Here is a 26,130-nt window from a genome sequence, read left to right on the forward strand (position 1 = left end):
GTATATGTGTATGTATGTGTGTATGTGTATGTATATGTGTGTAGGTGTATGTGTAGGTTTGTGTATGTATGTATGTGTGTTTATGTATGTTTGTGTGTACGTACATGTGTAAGTGTATATGCATGTATCTGTGTGTAAGTATGTGTTTATGTATGCATGTTTGTGTGTATGTTTGTATGCATGTGTATGTGTGTATATGTGTGTAGGTTTGTGTGTGTATGTGTATATGTATGCGTGTGTATGTGTGTGTGTGTGTAGGTGTGTGTAGGTTTGTGTATGTATATATGTGTGTGCATGTGTGTGTATACACACACACATAAGTCAGTGCTGAGCTGGGGGAAAATCCCTAAATTGAAGTTATATTGGTTAATATGAGAAACATTCAATGAGATAGTTTTGTCAAAACTTTTTTAAAAATCAGTTGATATAGAATATTTGTGAAATTTGGAGGGACTGATCCCCTGTTATCTTGAGTCATTATATAGAAAATTCAAAGAGAGAGTTCTTGCAGTTTTAATTTTTTTTAATGTTGTGTTTGTAAAATTCCCCAAAAATCTGTGGATGAGTGAAACGTTCTGAAACTTGCTGGGCTAACAGTGGCAAATGTGTTCTATGATGGTAGCAAGCTTCTAACAACGAGGGAGAAAGGCGCTTCTGAAGTTTTCCCATTGGCACAATTAATTACTTAACAAAAAGTAGCGAACTCATTATAGATCCCGTCCAGTTTTGGAACCGTGTTTGTTTCCCCGTTGGCCTTCCCAAAAGGAGCCACGCGGTATCTCATTGAGATTCCTGTCTTACACCGTTACGTTCTTCTTGCAGCCATCTGTGGAGGAGAGGTGAAGAAAGACAACGGGCACATCCAGTCTCCCAACTATCCAGACGACTACCGGCCCAATAAACTCTGCATCTGGAAGGTTACTGTCTCCGAAGGATACCACGTGGGCCTCTCCTTCCTATCCTTTGAGGTAACAGAAGCCTGGACCCAAGAAGTTTTGACCCAAACAATGAAAAGGGCTTGGTCCATTTTCTTGTTGCTTCTCCGATTTAGCAAAACTTCCCAATTTTGCCCTTCTCTGCAGATTGAGCGCCACGACAGCTGCGCTTACGACAACTTGGAGATCCGTGACGGGGGCACAGAGTCCGGCACCCTGATTGGACGGTACTGTGGTTACGACAAGCCTGACGACATCAAGAGCACCTCCAACAAGTTGTGGATGAAGTTTGTGTCAGACGGGTCCATCAACAAAGCCGGCTTTGCAGTCAACTTCTTCAAAGGTAAAGATGTCTCCCGAAACCTTCTCTTGAGCCTAAAAGTTACCGGATTTTTTTGGAGCTGGGAGCAAATGCCAGACTGTCGGTGAGAAGAGCATTCCCAGTTATCCAGTGGAAAATAAAACAAAACGAAGCGGCAGTCCTATCACTATCTGCTTAGTTTGTATGTAATGGGTCACTTTAAAATCTAGCACAAATCAAGTTATTTTTGAGAGATTTTGGGAAGGTGCAGTGTTCCTTTTTTGGCCACTGGGAGGCAGGTAACACAAGGAAAAATACTCTATTTTTGCAAAGCTTTTATAAACACCACCCTCTTATCCCAGAACAAGGATTCTGTTCTGCCCCCACAAGGTATATGTCATCCTGTCTTAGTCTGGGTCTAACTTGGATCAAATAAAGCGAATTTTGCTGAAACCGACATATCCACACAACATATGGCCTGTCCCACATTAGAAGTGCTGCTTCCATCTGTCAGTCCAGCTCAAGAAGAACCATAGGTTACTCCGGTGCAGCATTGAACTGGATTTCATGAGTCTACACTGCCATATAGTCTAGCTTAATGCAGTTTAACTGCATTATATGGCAGTGTAGATGGGACTTCAGTTTCAATAGTTAGTTCTGAGACTAGCCGGTATGCAAATATAATAGAGCTCGATATCTCAACAAGAGTTTTAACAGTGGTGAAGTGTGTTACAGCGCTGAGCTGCTGAACTTGCAGACCGAAAGGTCGCAGGTTCAAATCCCGGGAGCGGAATGAGCCCCCCTGTTAGCCCCAGTTCCTGCCAACCTAGCAGTTCGAAAACATGCCAATGTGAGTAGATCAATAGGTACCGCTCTGGCGGGAAGGTAATGGCACTTCATGCAGTCATGCCAGCCACATGACCTTGGAGGTGTCTGTGGACAACGCCGGCTCTTCGGCTTAGAAATGGAGATGAGGACCAACCCCCAGAGTCGGTCATGACTGGACTTAACATCAGGGGAAACCTTTACCTTTACCTTAAAAATCTGGCACTGTGGTGTAAAGCTGTATACGAGCCACACATTGAGACCTGTCTTCCTTGGTCTCTTTAGAAGTGGACGAATGCTCCAGACCAAACAACGGCGGGTGTGAACAACGTTGTGTGAATACACTGGGCAGCTACAAGTGCGCCTGTGACCCCGGTTATGAACTGGCCCCGGACAAACGCAGATGTGAAGGTGAGCATCCAGAAAGAAGAGCTTTTTTTGGTCACATTTCTGGTCTCCTTTCATGTAATGAGACTGAGACGACAAGGTAGCATTAGATATATTTAAGAAATTAGATGGTCCCAAGTATTTTGAATGTGGAATTGTCAACCTATATCTCAAACACAAGACGGTCTATGTACAACAAAAATATCCAAGTCTGATATTGGTTCCAATGTATATTGGAAAGACAACCAGACCCTTGAGAATCAGAATCTGAAATTAAATCCAGAATCAAAAATCTATCTACAGAATCTCTTTTATATTCACACTTCACAAACATTCATCTACCTCATTTAAATTTTGTGCTCTGGAATGCATCTCTCAAAAACCTTATATGGACTTGGAAAAACTATTATCCCAAAGGGAAATGTACTGGATCTTTAAGTTTAAAACCTTTTCCCCTCAGGGACTTAATGAATCACTTAATTTTAGCTGTTTCCTTTAAGTTACCAAGTACTCTTAAAAAACCTTTGAATGAACCCCCAGAATCACTTGCAGTTGAAATCACCACAAGCAGAGTCACTCCTTGTAAACAATTAGGCACTATGTAAGTATACAACATTTATATGGGTTACCTTTACTTCTGTTAATACTGCTGGCAAAATACTTGTTACTCTGTGTTTTGTTTTAGATAGAAATTCATTGTTGCTGAGTATACCAACTCCTGAAGAAGGGGATTTTCTCCCCGAAACAGGGTACAAAAATACCCGGGAACCCCTGTAGACTTGGGACTTTATTTGGACTTTACTTTCGAAGACTTTCTTGAGAGCTGTGCTCCATCGTTATTTTCTTCATTCCCGTATACAGCAACATGACCAACCATCTGTGTACTTTGTGTGGAAGATATTTTCATTGACTATGTAACCCTGAAGCATATACATTGGAACCAATATCAGACTTGGATAACTTTTGTGTTAGAGCTGTTGCTCCTTTTCATTTTGTCTGACTACCAAATTGAGCTTTGTACGGGGAACTTTAATAATACTATATGCTATTTGGACATATTTTCTTTGTACATAGACCATCTTGTGTTTGTGTAGATACTTTACAAGTATTCTGGGATTTTGTATAGCAACCTATATCTCAAGGCATGAGGTTCTCACATTGCTTTTGACGGATCTGTTGGGTTCCCATCCTTACAGCTGCCTGTGGCGGGTTCCTCACCAAGCTCAATGGGTCCATCACCAGCCCTGGATGGCCAAAGGAATACCCGCCCAACAAGAACTGCATCTGGCAGCTGGTGGCACCCACCCAGTACCGCATATCGCTGCAGTTTGACTTCTTCGAGACGGAGGGCAATGATGTGAGTACTTGGTTTTAGGGGTTATCTCTTCACAGCTAACTCAACCTTAAATGTGCACTGCCTGGGACTCAGAGCCCTTCCAGACAGGCCCTATATCCCAGGATCCAATACCAAGTTTTCTGTTTATGCCAGATTATCTGGCAGTGCTGAATCATATAATGCAGTTTAAAGCAGAAAACCTAGGATCATATCCTGGTATATACTGGGTGTCCGGAAGGGCCCTCTAAAGCAGACCATCCTTATAAGGGTTGTTCTGTTTTGTGAGTATCAGGAATACAATTGGCTAGGGTGTTATGGATTGATGCCCGCGATCCAGAGTCACCCGCAGAACAAGGCCTCTCTGAGTACTCACTGCTCTCTAACAGTACTTAGCCAGCAATGAAAAACTTGTTCATATATACCATATATTCTTGAGTATAAGCTGACTCAAATATAAGCCAACCAGGGACCTCACCCGACTATAAGCCAGGGTGGTGGTGGTTTTCAGTCTTAAAAAAGGGCTGAAAAACTAGGTTTATACTCGAGTATATACAGTAAATAAAGTGTGGTTGTTGTTGGTGGTGTTGTTGTTTGGATAACCTTTGGATAACCGAGCCCATAGCTATAGTAGTTGCACAGGCCATCTCCTTGACTTGAAACACTACACCTTATTCCTCTGCCCCAAAGCATCTGAGAATATCACATTGCACTTTAGTTCTAGTGCCCCCCCCAGGCCATCCTCTCCTCCATCCCAGTGTTTTCTTTCTCCTCCTTCTTCCTCTTCTTCCTCTTCTTCCTCCTCTTCTTCTTCCTCCTCCTCCTCCTCCTCCTCCTCCTCCTCCTCCTCCTCCTCCTCCTCCTCCTCTTTTTCTTCTTCTTCTTCTTCTTCTTCTTCTTCTTCTTCTTCTTCTTCTGTGATTCATATGTTATTTAAGTGATTATACTGCTTCTGTTTATGTGATTGTCTTAGTCAATTGTTATGTGGGGTTTTTTTCTGTATTTTTATAGTGTTTTCGATGTTTTATTGTACAATGCTTTATGCTGATTTTATATTGGAATTCCCTGAGTCCCTTTTGGGAGATAGGGCGGTATACAAATAAATTTTTACTTACTTACTTACTTACTTGTTGTTGGTGTTGTTGTTTTATCCCCTTCTGTCTTCCTGCCTTCTTTCTCCAACTATAGTGAATGATTGATTTCTCCTACTCTTCCCACAGGTGTGTAAATATGACTTCGTGGAAGTGCGGAGCGGCCTCAATGCTGAGGCCAAACTGCACGGCAAGTTCTGCGGAACGGACGCACCTGACGTAATCACCTCTCAGTACAACAACATGCGCATTGAGTTCAAGTCGGACAACACTGTCTCCAAGAAGGGCTTCAAAGCACATTTCTTCTCAGGTAGTGCCCTTTGGCTCTCTAAAGGCATGGATCGCTTTCTCCTGCTTCTTTCACCCCAGCAGCTAACCTTTGCTTTTATTTCTTTGTTTAGAGGGTGCAGTCCCTATCCCTGCCACTAGGAGACACTGCATTCTTTGAACTCTGGGCAGAGTGCCCCCTAGAGAACAGTGTTGATATTACAATAGAAAAAAGATAATTAGAGGAAAAAGGAGGAGGAAGAGGTTTGAAAAAAAAGGGAAAATAGCAACACCTTCAAGACTAACTGGCTTTCATTTTAGCATGAGCTTTTGTGGATATAAATCCACTTATCTACTTCTTGAGAGCTGGGTTATATCCATGAAAGCTCATTCTAAAATTAAAATAAATTACTGGGTTGCTGTGAGTTTTCTGGGCTGTATGTCCGTGTTCCAGAAGCATTCTTTCCTGACGTTTCACCCACATCTATGGCACGCATCCTCAGAGGTTGTGAGGTCTGTTGGAAATTAGGCAAGTGGGGTTGATATATCTGTGGAATGATGTCCAGGGTGAGAGAAAGAATTCTTATTTGTTCGAGGCAAGTGTGAATGTTGCAACTGGCGAGCTTGATTAGCATTGAATAGCCTTGCAGCTTCAAAGCATGGCTGCTTCCTGCCTAGGGGAATCCTTTATTGGGAGCTGTTAGCTGGCCCTGATTGTTTCCTGTCTGGAATTCCCTTTTTCTGAATGTTCTTCTTTATTTACTGTCCTGATTTTAGAGTTTTTTTTAAAACTGGTAGCCAGTTTTTGTTTATTTTTATGGTTTTCTTTCTGTTGAAATTGTCCACATGCTTGTGGATTTGCAGGAAGCAGCCAGGCTTTGAAGCTGCAAGGCCATTCAATGCTAGTTAATGTGGCCAATTGCAAAATTCGCACTTGCCTCAAACAGAATTCTTTCTCCCACCCTGGACATTATTCCACAGATATATGAACCCCACTTGCCTGGTTTCCAACAGACCTCACAACCTCTGAAGATGCTTGCCATAGATGCGGGCAAAATGTCAGGAGAGAATGCTTCTGGAACATGGCCAGCCAGCCCGGAAAACTCACAGCAACCCAGTGATTCCAGCCATGAAAGTTTTCAACAACATAAAAATAAATTAGTTTTAAAGGTGTTGTTACTTTCCTTTCCTTCACCCATCTTCCTTTTTATGATGCAAGAGAAGAACATAAGTCTTCCAATAAAACTATCAAAAAGGGAGACAATTCAATCAAGTCCTTGAAAGTGGTCTCAATCTTCTTACAACTTAACAAGTCTCCTTCGCTTTACATAAGGTGAAGAGTGGCCCCAAATTTCCAAGTACAGTAGAGTCTCACTTATCCAACATAAACAGGCCAGCAGAACATTGGATAAGTGAATATGTTGGATAATAAGGAGGGATTACGGAAAAGCCCATTAAACATCAAATTGGGTTATGATTTTACAAATTAAGCACCAAAACATCATGTTATACAACAAATTTGACAGAAAAAGTAGTTCAATACGCAGTAATGTTATGTTGTAATTACTGTATTTACGAATTTAGCACCAAAATATCACGATATATTGAAAACATTGACTACAAAAATGCCTTTGATAATCCACAACCTTGGATATGCGAGTCTTGGATAAGTGAGACTCTACTGTGCATTTTTTAAAATTGTTTTTATTAATTTATCAATCCAAATGTACAAGCTCACATTTTCCTCATTCTACAATATCTCAAACACATCACGTTGCATACAATCCGACAGCAAAAAAAAAAAAAAAAAAAATCAAGAACATCCCCAACCATATTTCCCATCAGTCTTTTAACTTTTCCATTACAACTTCACTATACATCTCTCCACTACCTTCATCTACCTAATAGCAAAAAACTGGAAAGAAAAAAAGGAAATCCAATTAGAAGAATGGTACAGGGAAATTTGGAACATAGCAATCAATGGTAAGCTGACTTGCAGTATTAAAATTAAAAAGGGAATATCGAAACAAAAAGATTTTTGCAAAATATGGAGAAAATTTATTGAGTATATTTTTAATGAGGGAAAGGGGTATAAGCCAGCAACAGAGACAATGAAATTTTGGACTTGTGAAACAGTATGAGTTGGTTGGTCCTGGTGAAGGTGGCACAAAATAAGGGGAAGGGAAGAGGGGGAAAAGGTATAACAATAATAATAATAATAATAATAATAATAATAATAATAATAATAATAATAATAAATAAAACATGTTTAAGTAGATAAAAAGGTGTAGTAGAGAGATATCTAGTAAAGTTGTAATGGAAAAGTCTAAAACTGATAAGAAATATGCATAAAGATGCTTTGATTCTGATTTTTCTTTATTGTTGGATTGCATACAATGTGATATGTCTGGGTTACTGTAAAATGAGGAAAGAATGTATACTTATACATTTTGAATTATAAATTAATAATAATAATATCTACTGTGCATTTTAAACCTATGCGTTTTCTATAGAATTCAGAGTGAATTCGGATGCCACAAATTTAAGCCTAGCCTAGTTAGCTTATTTTTTTTTATTCTCATTGCTAAATCATTCCATTTGGATTCAGACTTTCCAATGGCAATAGGTGGCCTTTCTCTTCCATCTTTATGTTTATTTATGTTGCATTTGAAGAAATGCATGGATCAAGGGCTCTTCACAGACGTGACCATTTTGTGTGGATATTGCTTATTGATATTTCTTATTTCACTCTCCCACTATGTCCACTGCCTTGGAAAAGCCAGAGTGAAATCCCCTCTTAGAATTAATGCAAGTTCACTTTTATATGCTCTTCCCATTCATTGACTCTCCATGGTTTCACTTCAAGCCAGATTTCGCTTCTCAAGGCACTGCATCCTCTAGCATTGGGTTTTTTTTCCATTTATAACACCCAAGATTTGAACTCTGCAACCTCACTGTGGCTCTCATCTGCGCCCTGGTTGTTTGTGTATTTTTGAACACTCTTAACTGCTTTGTAATGTATTTCTATGCAAGTTCTCTTCTAAGCTACTACACACTTATGCATGCCTTCTTCTGAACCAAGGCAACGTGGCTTCTGCTTTGCTGGATGGCTCCTTCTCCATCTCTCTCTATGTGCCATAACAAACCTTGACGGAGGACAGGTGGTGGGACCTAAGCATTAGTTGTCCTTTCTGGTCCATCTTGAAGATTGTTTTCTTTCTTGTGAAAGGATCAGCTTGCTATGTAAGGTGGAATAAGATTCCCCAAAAAGGTGTTAAGAGTAATATACTATAGCATGTAGGTAGGAATCTTAGAGTAAGATGTTGGGAAACCATTACCTGCTTATGTTGTCTTTTGTTCCATTCTGTCTTACCAATTTCACATCACTGTAAACATATTTTTTTAAAAAGTCCATGATTTTGGGACAATATGTATCTAAGCCTTTCAGAAGAAGACCCCATGGGTGAAAGCTCTGGTGGCATCACAGGTGAGTAATAGAAACTCCTCAAGGTTTGTTAAGAAATTACGACCTGTAATAATAATAATTTATTTGTTTGACAGTCATATGAGCCCCGGTGGCGAAGTGCATTAAAGCACTGAGCTGGAGACCGAAAGGTCCCAGGTTCAAACCCCGGGAGCGGAATGAGCACCCGCTGTTAGCCCCAGCTCCTGCCAACCTAGCAGTTCGAAAACATGCCAATGTGAGTAGATCAATAGGTACCGCTCTGGCGGGAAGGTAACGGCGCTCCATGCAGTCATGCCGGCCACATGAGCTTGGAGGTGTCTACGGACAAATCGGCTTAGAAATGGAGATGAGCACCAACCCCCAGAGTCAGACATGACTGGACTTAATGTCAGGGGAAACCTTTACCTTACTATGACCATTTCAAAGTGCAACATAAATAAAAACAAGGCAAAAAGGATGGGAGGACAGGCAGCTGACCTTCTGTTTGCCGTCAAAATCTTATTTTCCTGATTCTTCTTTCAGGAAATGTGCTCTTTTCTGGATAGCTTTCAGGATAAAAAGGCTTACTCTGATTTGGAGATCTTTCTTGTCCTTGCAAGATCATTTCTGTTGTGGGACCTAAAATTAGATAGCAATGGATGTAAACATTTGTGTCGAAGTTCAGCATATGCTGGGCAGTCAATCAAAAAATGTTCGATATCTTCTACTGTTTGTTCTCCCCAGACACAAAATCTCTCATTTCTTGGGATGTTACAGTAGCGACCAGTTTGCATCATAATACCGAGTTGTTCAAACCTGGCCCTGGTATATATTCTTCTTAAGGGTAATGGAACTGGAATAGTCAAATAGTGTTCTAAATGAATATTCATTTTGTGGGAGGCTAAAAACTTTGTGGCAGAAGACCTACCTATACTTGCTAGGTCCAATTGAGCATAGATATCACAAGTGTGTTGCATGAGCACTTGTTTTGCCCTAGGTCCTAGATCAGGGGTCCTCAAACTTTTAAAGCGGCGGGCCGGTCCACAATCCTTCAGACTGTTGAGGGGCCGAATTATCATTTGAAAAAAAAATCCAACAAATTCCTATGCATACTGCAAATGTCTTATTTGTAATACAAAACAACAATGAAAGAACAATACAATATTTAAAAATGAAAACAATTTTAACCAACATAAGCCTATCAGGATTTCAATGGGAAGTGTGGGCCTGCTTCTAACCAATGAGATAGTCAAGTTAATTAGGATTATTGTTGTTGTTGTGTGCCTTCAAGTCATATCAGACTTTGGGCAAGCCTAAGTCAAAAATTATTTATTTATTCATTTACTACATTTATTTACTACATTTATATCCCGCCCTTCTCACCCCGAAGGGGACTCAGAGCAGCTGTATGTACATACAATATATTATATTATTAGCATAGCACAATATTAGCATTATATATCATCATATTGAACTATACCACTATACTGTAATATTATATGTAATATATAACATATAATTAATATTATTATATGGTATTATTAGTATTATATTGTATAACATGATAATATTATTATCAATATTATATGTATATACAATATATTATATTATTAAAACTGATATAAAAATATATTATAAAACTGAGGGCAGGGGCCAGGTAAATGACCTTGGAGGGCCGCATCTGGCCCCCGGGCCTTAGTTTGGGGACGCCTGTCCTAGATCATTCAGAAATGGTAAAGGAAGGCCAATTTTAGCCATCTCATTGTTTAAGGCCACTACCCATGATGACTTGTGGGCACGCTGGTCTTGATCCTCTAAACATAGGTGAGGAAGTCTACTGGAATTCATCCGATTTACCTTTGACCAGTAATTGAATTGTCTCATTAAAATTTGAGCTTTTACTGGGAGCATTGCTAGCTCTGCCCTTACTGCAGCCATCAGTGTTGTTCTGGAAAGGCCCAGGAGAATGCGAAGCTGCTTAACTTGGAAGGCTTCGATCTTGGCCAAATTGGTGTGAATTACGACCTGTAACTATATAGGGATGGGAGTAAGCACACACACATATGTTTTGTTTTGTTTTTTCTGGATTTGGATGGATGTACCCAAGCATTTACAAAGTCGCAACTTATCACATAGTACATACATTGAATCATTTGAATCTGTCTTGTGCTGGATACTTTCCAAATGATGGAAGCAGACTGCACCATAGATGGGTTGGAGATGTCTGGAAAAGTAGGAGCTGACCAGACTTTTCTCTATAAAAGTTAGAGGAAAGCCAATTTAATTTAGGAGTTTGTCCATTCCTTTTCCCAAATTCCATATACAGTAATCCCCACTCCATTCCAGACAGTTGGATAGACCATAATGTTGCTATCACAGCATCTTTATATCAGGCCCCATCTTCATTGCCGTTATAATGCCAATTGAACTGCATTATACGAGGGTTACGGGTGGCAGAGTGTGTAAAAGCACTGAGCTGGAGACCGAAAGGTCCCAGGTTCAAATCCAGCTCCAGCTCCTGCCAACCTAGCAGTTTGAAAACATGCCAGTGTGAGTAGATTAATAGGTACCGCTCCAGCGGAAAGGTAACGACGCTCCATGCAGTCATGCTGGCCACATGACCTTGGAGGAGTCTACGAACAACGTCGGCTCTTTGGTTTAGAAATGGAGATGAGCACCAACCCCCAGAGTCAGACATGACTGGACTTAATGTCAGGGGAAAACCTTTACCTTACCTATCCAGAAAGTAGATTACGTTTTGGAATTAAAAATGAACAAAGTATAGGAGAAAACATTTACCATGTGCAGTTGAAGGCCACACCCAAATACAACTTCTCAACATAGTCGCCATTCAAATCTAGGCACTTATCAAAACAGTGAATGAGCTTGGCAACTCCTTCCCCACAAAACTCTGCCACTTACGTCCTCAACACAGCGTTTTGGCGACGATGCGCAGCTGCGGAAGGGATGACCGGCTGGTTTGTTCACTTTGTTCATTTTTAATTACAAAATGTAATCTACTTTCTGGATAACCCTCGTATGCTCAGTGTAAACTTATGCAATCCAGTTCAATCTGCATTATAATGGCAATGTGGATGGGGCCTCAGGCTGATTGATTGAGAACAGTTGTGTTTTTGGTATGTTTGGTCTGGTTTTATTAAAAATAAAAGCAAGTCCCGTAAGGGACACCTAGCCATCAAGATGCCAGAAACCATCCCATAAAAAGACTCAATCAACAAGACCTCGGAGGCAGAAGGGTGAGTACATGTTATCTTCCTTTTTTATTTATTCTTGACCTTTGAGCTATAGAGGGGCTTCAAGACTAGTTTTAAATTATTAGGGGAGGAGAAGAAAAAAAAAGATGCCACATTTCACATGGGGGAATGACTTATTGGGAATAAGGGAGAATCCATGTTGTGATAAGACGCAATTTGGATGGCTGATGGGAATTAAACTGGTTGAGGAAAAGAAAAAAAGAAATAAAGACTAGGACTTGAGCAGTATTCAGATGAAGTGTTTAATTTGTATTCTGATAAGTTTCTACTTATTTATTGTGTCAGAAGCGAACTGAGGGTTCAGTTGTAATGTATTTTAAAAACACACAAAGTCAAAAACTTGACATTATACTAGATTTCCTTTGACCAGAAGCTGGCCACTTGGAGTTCCTCTGATGTCGCTGCAAGAAGGTCCTCCACTGTGCATGTGGCAGAGCTCAGGCCACACTGTGTAGCAAGTGGTCTGTGGTCTGCTCCTCTCTGCACTCACACATGGTGGATTCCACTTTGTAGCCCCATTTCTTAAGATGAGCAGCCTTCCAAGTCACCCTGTCTTCTGTGTGCCCAGGAGGGAGTTTCTCATCCGATATCAGCCACTGGTTGAAATTCAACCTGCCACTTTTTGACTCTCGCTTGCTGAGGTGTTCCTGCAAGTATCTCTCTGGATCTTAGGGAAGCTATTTATTGATTTAAGGCATTGGCATGCTGTCTGTTGCACCCCAAGGCAGCGTGAACACTGGAAACTAGACAGAGACCAATAATCATATAATATCTTTATTAAAGCAAATATAAATTCAAGAATGCATAAGCAGAAAGGATGAGTGGGAAATAGTCCTTTGTGATGAGGTATGAATAAGTTCAAAAAGATGAAGGAAAATGTCCAATATTATTGTCCAAAGTCCAAACCAAAACACGCTCAAACTGTTGGGAAGTTTGAGCAGGGAACAACAAGGAAGCAAGGCTGAATAACAAGGTCCCCAGTCACTAGGAGATTGTGGATATCAAAGCAGGAACAAGACAAAGCGAAGATCAAACTTGATTCAGGAACAAGGCAAGGAAGCGAATTTACTCCGGTTTAAAATGGGAGTCGCGGCTCGGCTTGGCAGCCAGAAACCAGAGGCTTGGCTTGGTGAAATCAGGGAACTGGAGTCGGTGAAGTGCTCTCATGAAAATGCTACATTGACACCGCAAATTGTCTGCAGTGCCAGGCACTTTTATGGAACGAAGATCAGATCCCAACGAAGGGAGACCAAACTCCCCAAAAGTTCCCAAGGGAATTTTCTTATCCACAATCCCCTCGAGATGCCAAGCGGTTACTCCTTCTAAGACCTTGTTTTTCTAATCTCTGGTGATGCAAAAACTCCTTTTGGTTGAAGGGCAGGTTCTCTGGGGAACTCTGGACATCTGGTTCACCCAGGGGAGTAACATCTCCAATATCTCTCCCAATTAAGGAAGCATCTGAACTATCAACAGTCGGCAGCTGTAACTGAAAGGAGCTGGGAGAACTGGGCAAAAGGTCAGAATAAGCTTTATCCTGGTCAAAGTTCATTTCTGGATCTGATTCAGAAGCCAAAGGTGGCTGGAGCATGACACTGTCTGATATCCGAATAAAGGATGGGCCGGAGATGTCACTGCCTTGGTCCTTTGATTACAGGCTGCTACTTCCCGACAGATGTCAGGTGGTGCAATACCGGCTAAACAGTATAATTTCTCCAGTGGTGTAGGGCATAGACATCTTGTGGTAATGCGGCATGTCTCATTAAGAGCCACATCCACTGTTTTAACGTGGTGAGATGTGTTCCACACTGGGCATGCGTATCCAGCAGCAGAGTAGCATAGCACAAGGGCAGATGTCTTCACTGTATCTGGTTGCAATCCCCAGCTTGTGCAAGTCAGCTTTCATATGATATTATTTCTATCACCCACTTTTTGCTTGATATTTAAGCAGTGCTTCTTATAAGTCAGAGCACAGTCCAGAGTGACTCCCAGATATTTTGGTGTGCTGCAATGCACCAGTGGGATTCTTTCCCAGGTCATCCTCAGAGCTCGAGATGCTTGTCTGTTCTTAAGATGAAAAGCACATGTTTGCATTTTAGATGAATTAGGAATCTGCTAACTTTTCCTGTAATAGGCAGTAAGAGCAACTAAAGCTTCAAAGAACTTCTGCTCAACCATTTCAAAGCTCTATGCTTGAGCGGTGATGGCACAATCGTCAGCATAGATGAAACTCTCTGTCCCTTCTGGCAATGGCTGGTCATTTGTGTAAATGACAAACTTTGATGGAGCAAGCACGCTCCCCTGAGGCAGACCATTCTTCTGTTTTAGCCATCTGCTTCTCTGACCCTGGAACTCAACAAAAAAAGCTCCTGTTTTGTAGGATATTTCCTATGAAGTGGGTGAGATGGTAGTCTTTTGTGATATTATAATAAAATCCACAGAAACTTGCAAATGTGGAGGGCATTTTTATGTATATTTTCTGACTGCCTGGGAACAAACACTTAGGTTGAATCTCTGCAGAAATGCAAATGAACTACATACAAAGCTATAAAAGAATTTCTTTTATTCTTTCTGTTCTCACACAGGTCACGGCAGCACATCTCCACAACCCAAACTGGACTATGAAGCAATCATTGAAATCTCTGCCCCAAACTGTTGGCTCATTTAGTCTGATTCACCATTGTGTTCATTAACACTGTGGTCTAATAAGATCAAGTAACCAAAATGTAGATCCTACACTCTCTATGAGGCCCTTGCATTGAGAAAGTTACATGTGGTGATAGAAGAACAGGTTGAAATTTCATTTCCCTCATTGTCCTGGTGAAGAGACACCCATACACTACATTCTCTTGGGAAGAAATTGCTTTTCCTCCCACAACAGATTATGTTAGGAACCACAATAAAACCCAAGCATCCATCTCATTGACCAAAGCTTGGACTACCAGCTAGACCCAAGGACCAGAGATGGTAAGCAAGCCGTTCTATGCCACTTCTGCCAACAAGGAATTCATGACCAGGAGAAAGTCCTGCAGATACCTAGCGTTTCTCTGATGGTTCCTCAGGAAGCCTTGTCAACACGTTGGTTTCCAAATCACCTTTCAGGTAAGGTCCCTCTTTGTGTGCTTCTTCCATCCTGGAAGGATTCTTAGGGAGATGTCAAAACTGTGCTTGTTATCAGCAAAACTGACACAACAAGGTTAGCGTTACGCAAAGCTACTTTGATAGTTGTCTATTTATGCTGTTGTCTGTCTGTGATTCGACTTGTGTTTGTGTGCTTCACTGCTTTGGAATCCATGTGCAGCATCCGAGGATATGTGTGTGTAATGTATATGTGTTTTTCAGCTTGCGTTGTGGATATAATCGAGGTATGGGATTGAGATTGAACAGTGTCGGTTTGGGATCAAGGTTGTCACCAATGGTCTTTGGACATGAACAGCTACAGAAGTCCATTAGATTCTCTTCCAAAAGGGTTGATAGATCAGTAACAGATGAAGGAGTCAATAGGTCATATGTGCTGTTTTCTTGGAATTAATCTTTAGAAAACTTTTTGCTGTTTTGACTTCATTCAGCGAGGAGGTGAAGTCCAACTGGGGAAAAGGAATGTTCACCACTTTCCCTTGCACCGTTTCTCTAATCTGCATCTTCTCTCACCTAAAACTGACCCAAAGGCAAAACAGTCGAGTTACTTGTATGTATCACAGTCTGCTCTTTGTCCTCATGGATTCTGCATCCATCACTTCAACCATCCACAACTTGAAAATATTTTAAAAAACCATTCCAAAAAGCGAACTTTTATTTTGCTGTTAATTTATATGGCATATCATGTTGCTATGCCATAATAATAATAATAAGATCTGAGAGAAATAATGTAATAATAATAATAATAATAGAGTAAAATAAATGTAATAGTAGCAACAATAATAGAGAAAAATAATAAATGTAATAATACCAATAATAATAGAGAAAAATAATAAATGCAATAATAATAATAATAATAATAATAATAATAATAATAATAATAAGATATGAGTGAAATAATAAATGTAAGAGTAATAATAATAATAAAAAGATCTCAGCCGGCATTTGGAAACAATACACATAGATAATAATAATAATAATAATAATAATATTTATTTATTATTTATTTACAGCATTTATATTCCGCCCTTCTCACCCCAAAGGGGACTCAGGGCGGATCACATTACACATATAGGCAAACATTCAATGCCTTTTAACATAGAACAAAGACAAACAAACATAGGCTCCGAGCGGGGCTCGAACTCATGACCTCCTGGTCAGAGTGATTCATTGCAGTTAATTGCACTGCTTGCTCTCCCACCTGCGCCACAGCCCAGGCCTGTATAAATAATAAGTTTATTTATATCCCGCCTCCATCTCCCCCGAAGGGGACTCGGGGCGGCTCACAGCAAAATCAGATACAAAACCATGATAAAATAAAATATCATAAAATAGACAAAATTACGATCTGCCAACTGCAAAAGGCCACCCTACTGGGATTTGCATGCATCATCCGAAAATACATCACACAGTCCTAGACACTTGGGAAGTGTTCGACTTGTGATTTTGTGATACAAAATCCAGCATATCTATCTTGTTTGCTGTGTCATACAATAATAATAATATTAATAATAATAATAATAATAATAATAATAATAATAGAGTAAAATAAATGTAATAGTAGCAACAATAATAGAGAGAAATAATAAATGTGACAATACCAATAATAATAGAGAAAAATAATAAATGTACCATATATTTTCGAGTATAAGCTGACCCAAATATAAGCCAACTAGGACCCTCACCCAAGTATAAGCTGAGGGGGGCTTTTTCAGTCTTAAAAAAAGGGCTGAAAAACTAGGCTTATACTCAAGTGTATACAGTATTTCTTTTAAAAACTTGTGTTTCTAAGAGAGCAGTTTCATCTGGCCATTAGCACCAGAATGATGAGTTAAATCTGAATCGAAAAAGTGGACCTGCTCCATCCTTAGGTCCCTCTTTGACCTTCCCAGTTCCAAACCTCATTGCAACTGGGCATCCAAGTTGGAAGACGTGAGCATTCCTTTTCCTCCTCCTTTGGGTGATACATTTTTATTTGCATCCGGATGGTGCTGGCATTGCTGTCATCGCTGGGATCTGACAGAATCTGAGCTGAAGCCCTGGGAATCCCATTTCCCTTTGTGTTGCTGTTTGGCTCAAACCTGATGCCAATAGTTCTCCCAAGTCTTGGGGTGTCCGATGGATAGAAAGTCTTATCCCCTTCTGAGGAATTTTCTTGTCATTTGTCTTCGGTCCCAACCCTGTGTCGGCTCTAAACAGATCATTGGATTATTCAGATCAAAGTTGCTTTAATTGAATGGCCATGGCTTGAAATGCATCCCAAAATCTCAGAACGGATGAGCTGATAGGATTCCCCATTGGCTCCTACTAGAGTTGAATGCTCCTCCCTTATCCAGTCTCTCTCCTGTAGCTGTATCCTTTTCTATATCTTAGCTTCTTCTTAATTTGGCTGTTTTTGGTATGTATTGTAATAGTATGGCCTCTCTCACTGCATGCTGTATAACTCATTATTATTATTTTTTAAATACAACTATTTCTTTCCCGCCTCGCTTTGTCTCCTGCCCACACTGTGTACTCATTTCCTTTTCCTTTTTCTCCATCTCTTCCCGTCTCTTTCATTTCAGAAAAGAATCGGCTACCCAAAATGCGACCTCCGGGCTTGAAATTCCGGCCAAAGAAGCGTCCGCAAAGCCCTTACTGAGCTCGGCTACCGTTCTGTTTGTTTCTCAGGAACTCCGCAACACCCCCAAAGGAACCGTCGGCTGGTTTTCTTCTGGTCCATTGGAACAAGGGGAATATCCTCTGCTTGTTCCGTCCTAAGCGGGGAGTTTTGGCCACCGAGTGAACAGCCCTTTTGGTTCCCAGAACAAATCTCTCCCGATCCTTACTTGAGCGAACTGAGTGCTGGTGTTTTTGAATTTTTTAAAAAATAATTTCCTGGGTTGTTTTTTTTTTTTAGATTTCAGTGGTTTGTTACTGACCAGCTGACGTTGTTTTACGTTTTTTATTGTGTCTGTGACATTTTCTGTTGATAAGTAAAGACAGACGCCATGTCCTGGTCTCCTTTCTGCATCTCATTGTTGTCCGTGTGTCTGTTTTTTCCGCTCACTCATGTGCTCCGTAAGCAGGTAATGGTTATGCCCGTCCTGTTATGGCACAAGCTGTTTCTAAAATTGGCTAGAATTGTGGGCACCGCTCGACTTTTTGCTTCATTGCTACCCGCATTGTTGAGTTTTGATTCTGTGATGTCAAGAGATTGACCCAGAGGTAGGGCTAAACATATGGATGCCTGTGAGCATCGGAGAAATCCTGGTGACTTGATAATGTATAAATATTCTGAGAAGAGGTTGTGAAAGTGCAGGAAGGATGTCCCTCCTAAAAATGTCACTGCAGCCTGTTTTGATTTCTAGACTAGCCTATCATAATCAAAGCAGTCCTATGAGCTGTGGAACCAAGAGGAAAAGCAACACATTTGGGGAAAAAGATTAGACCGAACCCCTTTTTGGTTTGCTTTTCTGTTTTCAATTTTCTTCTGCTCATTGGATAAACAAGTTGAAAGTCTGTGCTTCACTCTCCTTATCACAAAACGGGGCTCAACACATATGTCAAGGCGCAGCCAAGAGACTAGTTAGACTGGGAAAAGGTTGTCATTTTCTAGACTGTCTGATCCAGATATTGCCTTGTTGCCAGAGATTTGTGCTCCTCCGTCGGGGACCGCTTGCCAAGCTAAGCAAGCGATGTTTCTCTCCTAGACAAAGACGAATGCTCCAAGGATAACGGCGGGTGTCAACACGAGTGCCTGAACACCTTCGGCAGCTATGAGTGCCAATGCCGCAGTGGCTTTGTGCTACACGACAACAAGCACGACTGCAAAGAAGGTGTGTGATTCACATTTCTCTGTCCCGTCCCTTATCCCTTGTCCGTTTTTGGTGAAAATCTGTGGGTACAGAATGCGGTTTGGTTTGACATCGACTATGTACATTGTGGGCCAGCATGATGGGAACACAGTACTGTATATACACCTCCTTTTTGTATCAGTATATTCTTATATTCCCAAGATTGTTGGGAGGCAAGCAAGATAAAAAGATAAAACCATTTCCCAGGATTAAATGCTACACAGTCTATATATATAAAAGGGTAATGAAATTTCGGCCTAGGACAAAACAACAAAACTACACATCCCAGAAACACTAAACTTGGCAGCACAACCCCTCATCCATGCCTCTACGTTCATACAACAAAAAGAAAAGAAAAATAAAGTCCTAATTAGAGGGAGAGGAATAATTGTTTTTATCCCATTGCTGCCAGTTAGAAGGCTAAGCTCCGCCCAGGGGACAGGCAGAGTTAGGCCTCATTTAGGCCTCTTCCACACTGCCTATAAAATACAGATTATCTGATTTTAACTGGATTATATGGCAGTGTAGACTCAAGGCCCTTCCACACAGCTATATAACCCATTTATAATGGACTTAATGTCAGGGGAAAACATTTACCCTTTACCTTAACTACCACCAGTTCCTCAAGACTTTATTTCCCATACCACCAGACTTCGCCACAGCAACGCGTGGCCGGGCACAGCTAGTTATTATATAAAAAGCAGTTCAATACACGGTAATGTTATGTAGTAATTACTGTATTTATGAATTTAGCACCAAAACATTGCAGTGTATTGAAAACATTTGACTACAAAAACACTGATTACTAAAAGGCAAACTGCATTGGATAATACAGAATGTTGGATAAGCGAAGGTTGGATAAGCGAGACTCTACTGTATCTTGTTTAGGGCTTTCTATGCCTGCAGCTGAGCCCCCAACCAGATAGAATATCATTTGGAAAAGGAAGCAAGTAATTTCAGAGACTTCTCTGCCTGAAATTAGGAAGCAGGGAGCTAGATGGATAACTGATCAGACTCTGGAATAATTTGTTTTATTTATTTATTACAATACTTATATCCCACCCTGCTCACCCATTGGGGACTCAGGGCGGCTTACAATAAAACACAATATAAAAATATTACAGACAATTCAATCAGTTAAAATTAAATACATTAAGAAATATTCTCTGGCCCCTTCCACACAGCTGAACAGAATCCCACATTATCTGCTCTGAACTGGGGTATATGGCAGTGGTGGACTCAGATATTCCAGTTCAAAGCGGATATTGTGGGTTATTCCGCCTTGATATTCTGGGTTATATGGCTGTGTGGAAGGGTCTCAGTGTCTCTTCAAAATCAGACAGGATGAGTTTATTCAAGCAGCTTTCTGGCCTTTTCCTGCTTATCGAGTCCTGCTTTTTTTCAGCCGGCTGTGATCACAAGATGACATCCATCAGTGGTACCATCACCACCCCAAATTGGCCGGATAAATATCCAAGCAAGAAGGAGTGCAGCTGGGCAATAGCGACAACACCCGGACACCGCGTCAAACTGGTAACACACAAGAGAAGAAATAACTGCAATACATATATTAGCAAGGGTTCCATTTTAACAGTTGTCTGATCACCAGGCTTAGCACAACAGGCGAAACCTCCGTGCTGCAGAAAATCCTGCCGATTGAAAGGTCGGCAGTTCAAACCTGGATTGGGGGTGAGCACCCACTGTCAGCCCCAGCTCACTTGCTCACCTAGCACAGGGGTCCCCAAACTAAGGCCCGGGGGCCGGATGCGGCCCTCCAAGGCCATTTACCTGGCCCCCGCCCTCAGTTTTAGACTTAGGCTCGCCCAAAGTCTGAAATGACTTGAAGGCACAACAACAACAATCCTACTTGACTATCTCATTGGCTAGAAGTAGGCCCACACTTCCCACTGAAATCCTGATAAATTTACAGTATGTTGGTTAACATTATTTTTATTTTTAAATATTGTATTTTTCTTTCCTTTACCAATATTGTAAATGAATGATATGGTAATAATATAATATATTGTGTATACATATAACATTGATAATATCATAATGCAATACAATGTAATATTTATTTATTACTGTATTTCTACCCTGCCCTTCTCACCTAATAAGGGACTCAGGGTGGCTAATAATAATAATACAATATAATAATATTGTATAATATCATAATATTAATTATATATTATATATTACATTTAATATTACTAATAATATTATGGTATAATGGTATAGTACAATATAGTAATATATAATGCTAATATTGTACTATGCTGATAATATATTGTATGTACATACAACTTGTAAGCCACTCTGAATCCCCTTTGGGGTGAGAGAGGGTGGGGTATAAATGTAGTAAATAAATAAATAAGTAATTGTTGCTGTGGGTTTTTTTGCACTACAAATAAGACATGTGCAGTGAGCATAGGAATCTGTTCGTCTTTTTTTTCAAATGATAATTCGGCCCCTCAACAATCTGAGGGACCATGAATCGGCCCTCCACTTAAAAAGTTTGAGGACCCCTGACCTAGCAGGTCGAAAGCAGAAATACAAGTAGATAAATAGGTACCGCTTTTAGCAGGGAGGTAATAAAAGCACCCTTTAGGACATTGATGCTATACGTGTATTGTGCCTCCTACTGTCCTTGTTAACAAGTTTCCTTTTTCAGACCATCCGGGAGTTGGATATCGAAGGACACCAAGAATGCACTTATGACCACCTGGAGATTTATAATGGAAAAGATGCCAAAGCTCCCGTCTTGGGTCGATTCTGTGGCTCTAAGAAACCAGATCCCATCGTCTCTTCCAGCAACAGGATGTTCCTCAAGTTCTTCTCAGATAACTCCGTCCAAAAGAAAGGCTTCGAGGCAACCTATACGTCAGGTAAACACTCAACCTTGGCTCCTTCATTCGTATTTTTATATATACTAGCTTAGGTATCCAATGATGCCCAGGTTAGATATTTGGTCATCTGCAACACTATTTATTAGAAAAAAAAGTCATTCTTTTGGGATTTTATGAATGGTCCCATTAAGAAAATGTATAAGGTTATGGGTGAACTATAACTCACATCATGCCTGGTTAATCCCCCATAAACTGCTCCAGTACTTTTTGTTGGGATTCTGTGTGCCAAGTCTGCTCGAGATCCATTAACAGTGAGGTTCAGAGTCCTCTCTGGATGTAGAGTGAACTACAACTCCCACCTGGGTGGGTAGGTCCCCCAAATCTCTCCATTATGTTCTATTGATCGTAGTGATTCTGTGTGTTAAATCTGTTTGAAATTCATCGACGGTGGGGTTCAAAGTGCTCTCTAGATGTAGGGTGAACTACAACTCCCACATGGGTGGGTCAGTCCCACAAACTCCTCCATTGTGTTCTGTTGATCCTAAGGATTCTGTGTGCCAAATCTACTCAAGATCAATTGATGGAGAGGTTCAGAATGCTCTCTGGATGTAGGGTGAACTACAACTCCCACCTGGGTGGGTCAGTCCCCCAAACCCCTCCAGTATGTTCTGTTAAGCATAGCAATTATGTGTGTCAAATCTGTTTGAAATCCATCAACGGTGGGGTTCAGAGTGCCCTCTGGATGTAGGGTGAACTACAACTCCCAACTGGGTGAGTCAGTCCCCCAAACCCCTCTAGTATGTTCTGTTGGTCGTGGGAGTTTTGTGTGCCAAGTGTGGTCCAGATCCGTCATTGGTGGGGTTCAGAGTGCTCTCTGGATGTAGGGTGAACTACAACTCCCATCCGGGTGGATCAGTTCCCCAAATCCCTCCATTGTATTCTGTTAATCATAGGGATTCTGTGTGCCAAATCTGCTCAAGATCAATTGATGGAGAGGTTCAGAATGCTCTCTGGATGTAGGGTGAACTACAACTCCCACCTGGGTGGGTCAGTCCCCCAAACCCCTCCAGTATGTTCTGTTAAGCATAGCAATTATGTGTGTCAAATCTGTTTGAAATCCATCAACGGTGGGGTTCAGAGTGCCCTCTGGATGTAGGGTGAACTACAACTCCCACCTGGGTGGGTCAGTCCCCCAAACCCCTCCAGTATGTTCTGTTGGTAATAGGGATTCTGTGAGCCAAATCTCCATCGACGGTGGGGTTCAGAGTGCTCTCTGGATGTAGGGAGAACTACAACTCCCAACTGGGTGAGTCAGTCCCCCAAACCCCTCTAGTATGTTCTGTTGGTCGTGGGAGTTTTGTGTGCCAAGTGTGGTCCAGATCCGTCATTGGTGGGGTTCAGAGTGCTCTCTGGATGTAGGGTGAACTACAACTCCCATCCGGGTGGATCAGTTCCCCAAATCCCTCCATTGTATTCTGTTAATCATAGGGATTCTGTGTGCCAAATCTGCTCAAGATCAATTGATGGAGAGGTTCAGAATGCTCTCTGGATGTAGGGTGAACTACAACTCCCACCTGGGTGGGTCAGTCCCCCAAACCCCTCCAGTATGTTCTGTTAAGCATAGCAATTATGTGTGTCAAATCTGTTTGAAATCCATCAACGGTGGGGTTCAGAGTGCCCTCTGGATGTAGGGTGAACTACAACTTCCAACTGGGTGAGTCAGTCCCCCAAACCCCTCCAGTATGTTCTGTTGGTCGTGGGAGTTTTGTGTGCCAAGTGTGGTCCAGATCCGTCATTGGTGTAGTTCAGAATGCTCCCTGAATGCAGGGTGAACTACAGCTCCCACCTGGGTGGGTCATTTTATGCAAACCCCTCCAGTATTTCCTGTTGGCCATGGGGTTATTTATTTATTTATTTACAGTATTTATATTCCGCCCTTCTCCCCTCAAAGGGGACTCGGGGCAGATCACACTATATACATATAAGGCAAACATTCAATGCCATATACACATAGAACACACAGAGACAGACGCAGAGGCAATTTCTGAGGGGATGTTCGATTCCGGCCACAGGGGGTGCAGCTGCTTCATCATCCATTGCAACAGCACTTCCTCATTCCAGCGGTGGCTAGATTATTTTTTACGGAGTCGTAAATTAGTTGAATTAGCCTCCTCACTTTATAAGTGGTACCTTATTTCCTACTTGATAGATGCAACTATCTTTTGGGTTGCTGGGTCAGCAACGAGCAGGGGCTATTTTTCATTTTAATTGTCTGGTGCTCACCCCGCCACAGGCTGGTCTCAAACTTGGGCTCGGGCTGTGGCGCAGGCTGGAGAGCAGCTGCAATGAATCACTGCAATGAATCACTCTGACCAGGAGGTCATGAGTTCGAGGCCCACTCGGAGCCTATGTTTGTCTTGTCTTTGTTCTATGTTAAAAGGCATTGAATGTTTGCCTATATGTGTAATGTGATCCACCCTGAGTCCCCTTCGGGGTGAGAAGGGCAGAATATAAATACTGTAAATAAATAAATAAATATACTCATGACCTCTTGGTCAGAGTGATTTATTGCAGCTGGTTGCTCACCAGCCTGCGCCACAGCCCAGGCTTACTTGATTTTGTGTGCCAAGTGTCGGACCATCCTCGGTGGGGGTCACCGTGGCCTTTGAAAGTGGGAGCCAGTAGGAAATTGGCTGCTTCTTTGTCCTACTTCATATATTACAGTGTAAATTAAAACACGTTAAAGGCTAAGCACAGAAAAGTCATGCTTTTTTTATTGTATGTTTATTCCCATTTCCAGAATGCGGAGGCCAAATGCGGGCCGAAGTAAAAACCAAGGATCTTTACTCGCACGCCCAGTTTGGAGACAACAACTACCCGGGAGGCTCCGATTGCGAATGGGTGATTGTGGCCGAGGAAGGCTACGGAGTGGAGCTGATTTTCCAGACCTTTGAGATCGAGGAAGAGGCGGATTGTGGTTACGACTACATGGAGTTGTTTGACGGCTACGACGGGACAGCCCCACGCCTGGGACGCTATTGCGGCTCTGGGGTAGGCAGGTTTTCTGCTATCATTGCAGCAAGAAAGTTAGTGCAGGAGAGTCTTTATTTCAGGAAGATGGCAGAAGGCATTGATAAGATGGTAAATTTGAACCTTCTGGAAAGAAAATGAAGATATGGGACCTTGGTGTATTTGACTGCAGTCTTAACCTTCAGAACATCATCAAATATGTCTATAAAAACAGTGTCTCAATCTAAATATGAAAACAGGACACTAACAATAACAACAACAGCAACAAATATTATTATTGGGGCATTATTATTATTATTGACACAATGACAGAATATGTCATAGCAAACAAGTTACTGTATACTGGATTATTATTATTGTTATTATTAGTGACACAAAGACATAGTATGACACAGCAAATGAGATACCGTATATACTCGAGTATAAGCCGACCCAAATATAAGCTGAGGCACCTAATTTTACCACAAAAAAACTGGGAAAACATTGACTCCAGCATAAGCCGAGGGTGGGAAATTTCAGAAATAAAAATAGATACAGTAGAGTCTCACTTATCCAACACTCGCTTATCCAACGTTCTGGATTATCCAACACATTTTTGTAGACAATGTTTTCAATACATTATGATATTTTAGTACTAAATTCATAAATACAGTAATTACTACATAGCATTACCATGTATTAAACTACTTTTTCTGTTAAATTTGTTGTATAACATGATGTTTTGGTGCTTAATTTGTAAAATCATAACCTAATTTGATGTTTAATAGGCTTTTCCTTCATCCCTCCTTATTATCTAACATATTCGCTTATCCAACATTCTGCCGGCCCGTTTATGTTGGATAAGTGAGACTCTACTGTATTTCTATATAAAAAGGGATGATTGTATAATAATAATAATCATCATCATCATCATCTAAATATGAAAACAGGACACTAATAATAATAATAACAACAACAAATATTATTATTGCAGCAGCATTATTATTTTTCCCTTTCAGAGAACCTTTTAATGTGAAGGGATGATTGTAAAAGAAATAAATTAATAAATTAATACTAATAATAATCTAAATATGAAAACAGGACACTAATAAGAATAACAACAACAGCAACAAATATTATAATTGTGGCATTATTATTATTATTCCCTTTCAGAGAACTTTTTAATGTGAAGGGATGATTGTAAAATAATAATAATAATCTAAATATGAAAACAGGACACTAATAATAATAACAACAGCAACAAATATTATTGTGGCATTATGTTGATGATGATGATTATTGACACAAAGTCACAGTATGACACAGCAAACAAGATATATATGCTGTATTATTATTATTATTATTATTATTATTATTATTATTATTATTATTATCATCCAGCATATATTTCTCGTTTGCTGTGTCATACTGTTGATTTTGTGTCA

At 40.8% G+C, this 26,130-nt stretch overlaps 1 protein-coding gene across 3 annotated transcripts in view; it reads left to right on the plus strand.

Annotated features, from left to right (window-relative positions):
- The window catches only part of bmp1 (bone morphogenetic protein 1), a 158,308-nt gene that overhangs the window by 130,144 nt on the left and 2,034 nt on the right, over positions 1-26,130 (plus strand). Inside the window, exons 11-19 of one of the 3 annotated variants that reach the window (XM_062961038.1) lie at positions 823-968; positions 1,083-1,278; positions 2,347-2,472; positions 3,645-3,805; positions 5,002-5,182; positions 18,687-18,812; positions 20,236-20,363; positions 21,502-21,715; positions 24,477-24,727. In XM_062961038.1, the coding sequence (XP_062817108.1) occupies positions 823-968; positions 1,083-1,278; positions 2,347-2,472; positions 3,645-3,805; positions 5,002-5,182; positions 18,687-18,812; positions 20,236-20,363; positions 21,502-21,715; positions 24,477-24,727 (1,529 nt within the window). Of the gene's footprint in view, positions 1-822; positions 1,279-2,346; positions 2,473-3,644; positions 3,806-5,001; positions 5,183-17,558; positions 18,007-18,686; positions 18,813-20,235; positions 20,364-21,501; positions 21,716-24,476; positions 24,728-26,130 lie in introns of those variants that run through there. The other 2 variants (XM_062961037.1, XM_062961039.1) reach the window with 2 other exon arrangements.

This window comes from Anolis carolinensis, unplaced genomic scaffold, assembly GCF_035594765.1.
Source record: "Anolis carolinensis isolate JA03-04 unplaced genomic scaffold, rAnoCar3.1.pri scaffold_8, whole genome shotgun sequence".
NCBI lineage: Eukaryota > Metazoa > Chordata > Lepidosauria > Squamata > Dactyloidae > Anolis > Anolis carolinensis.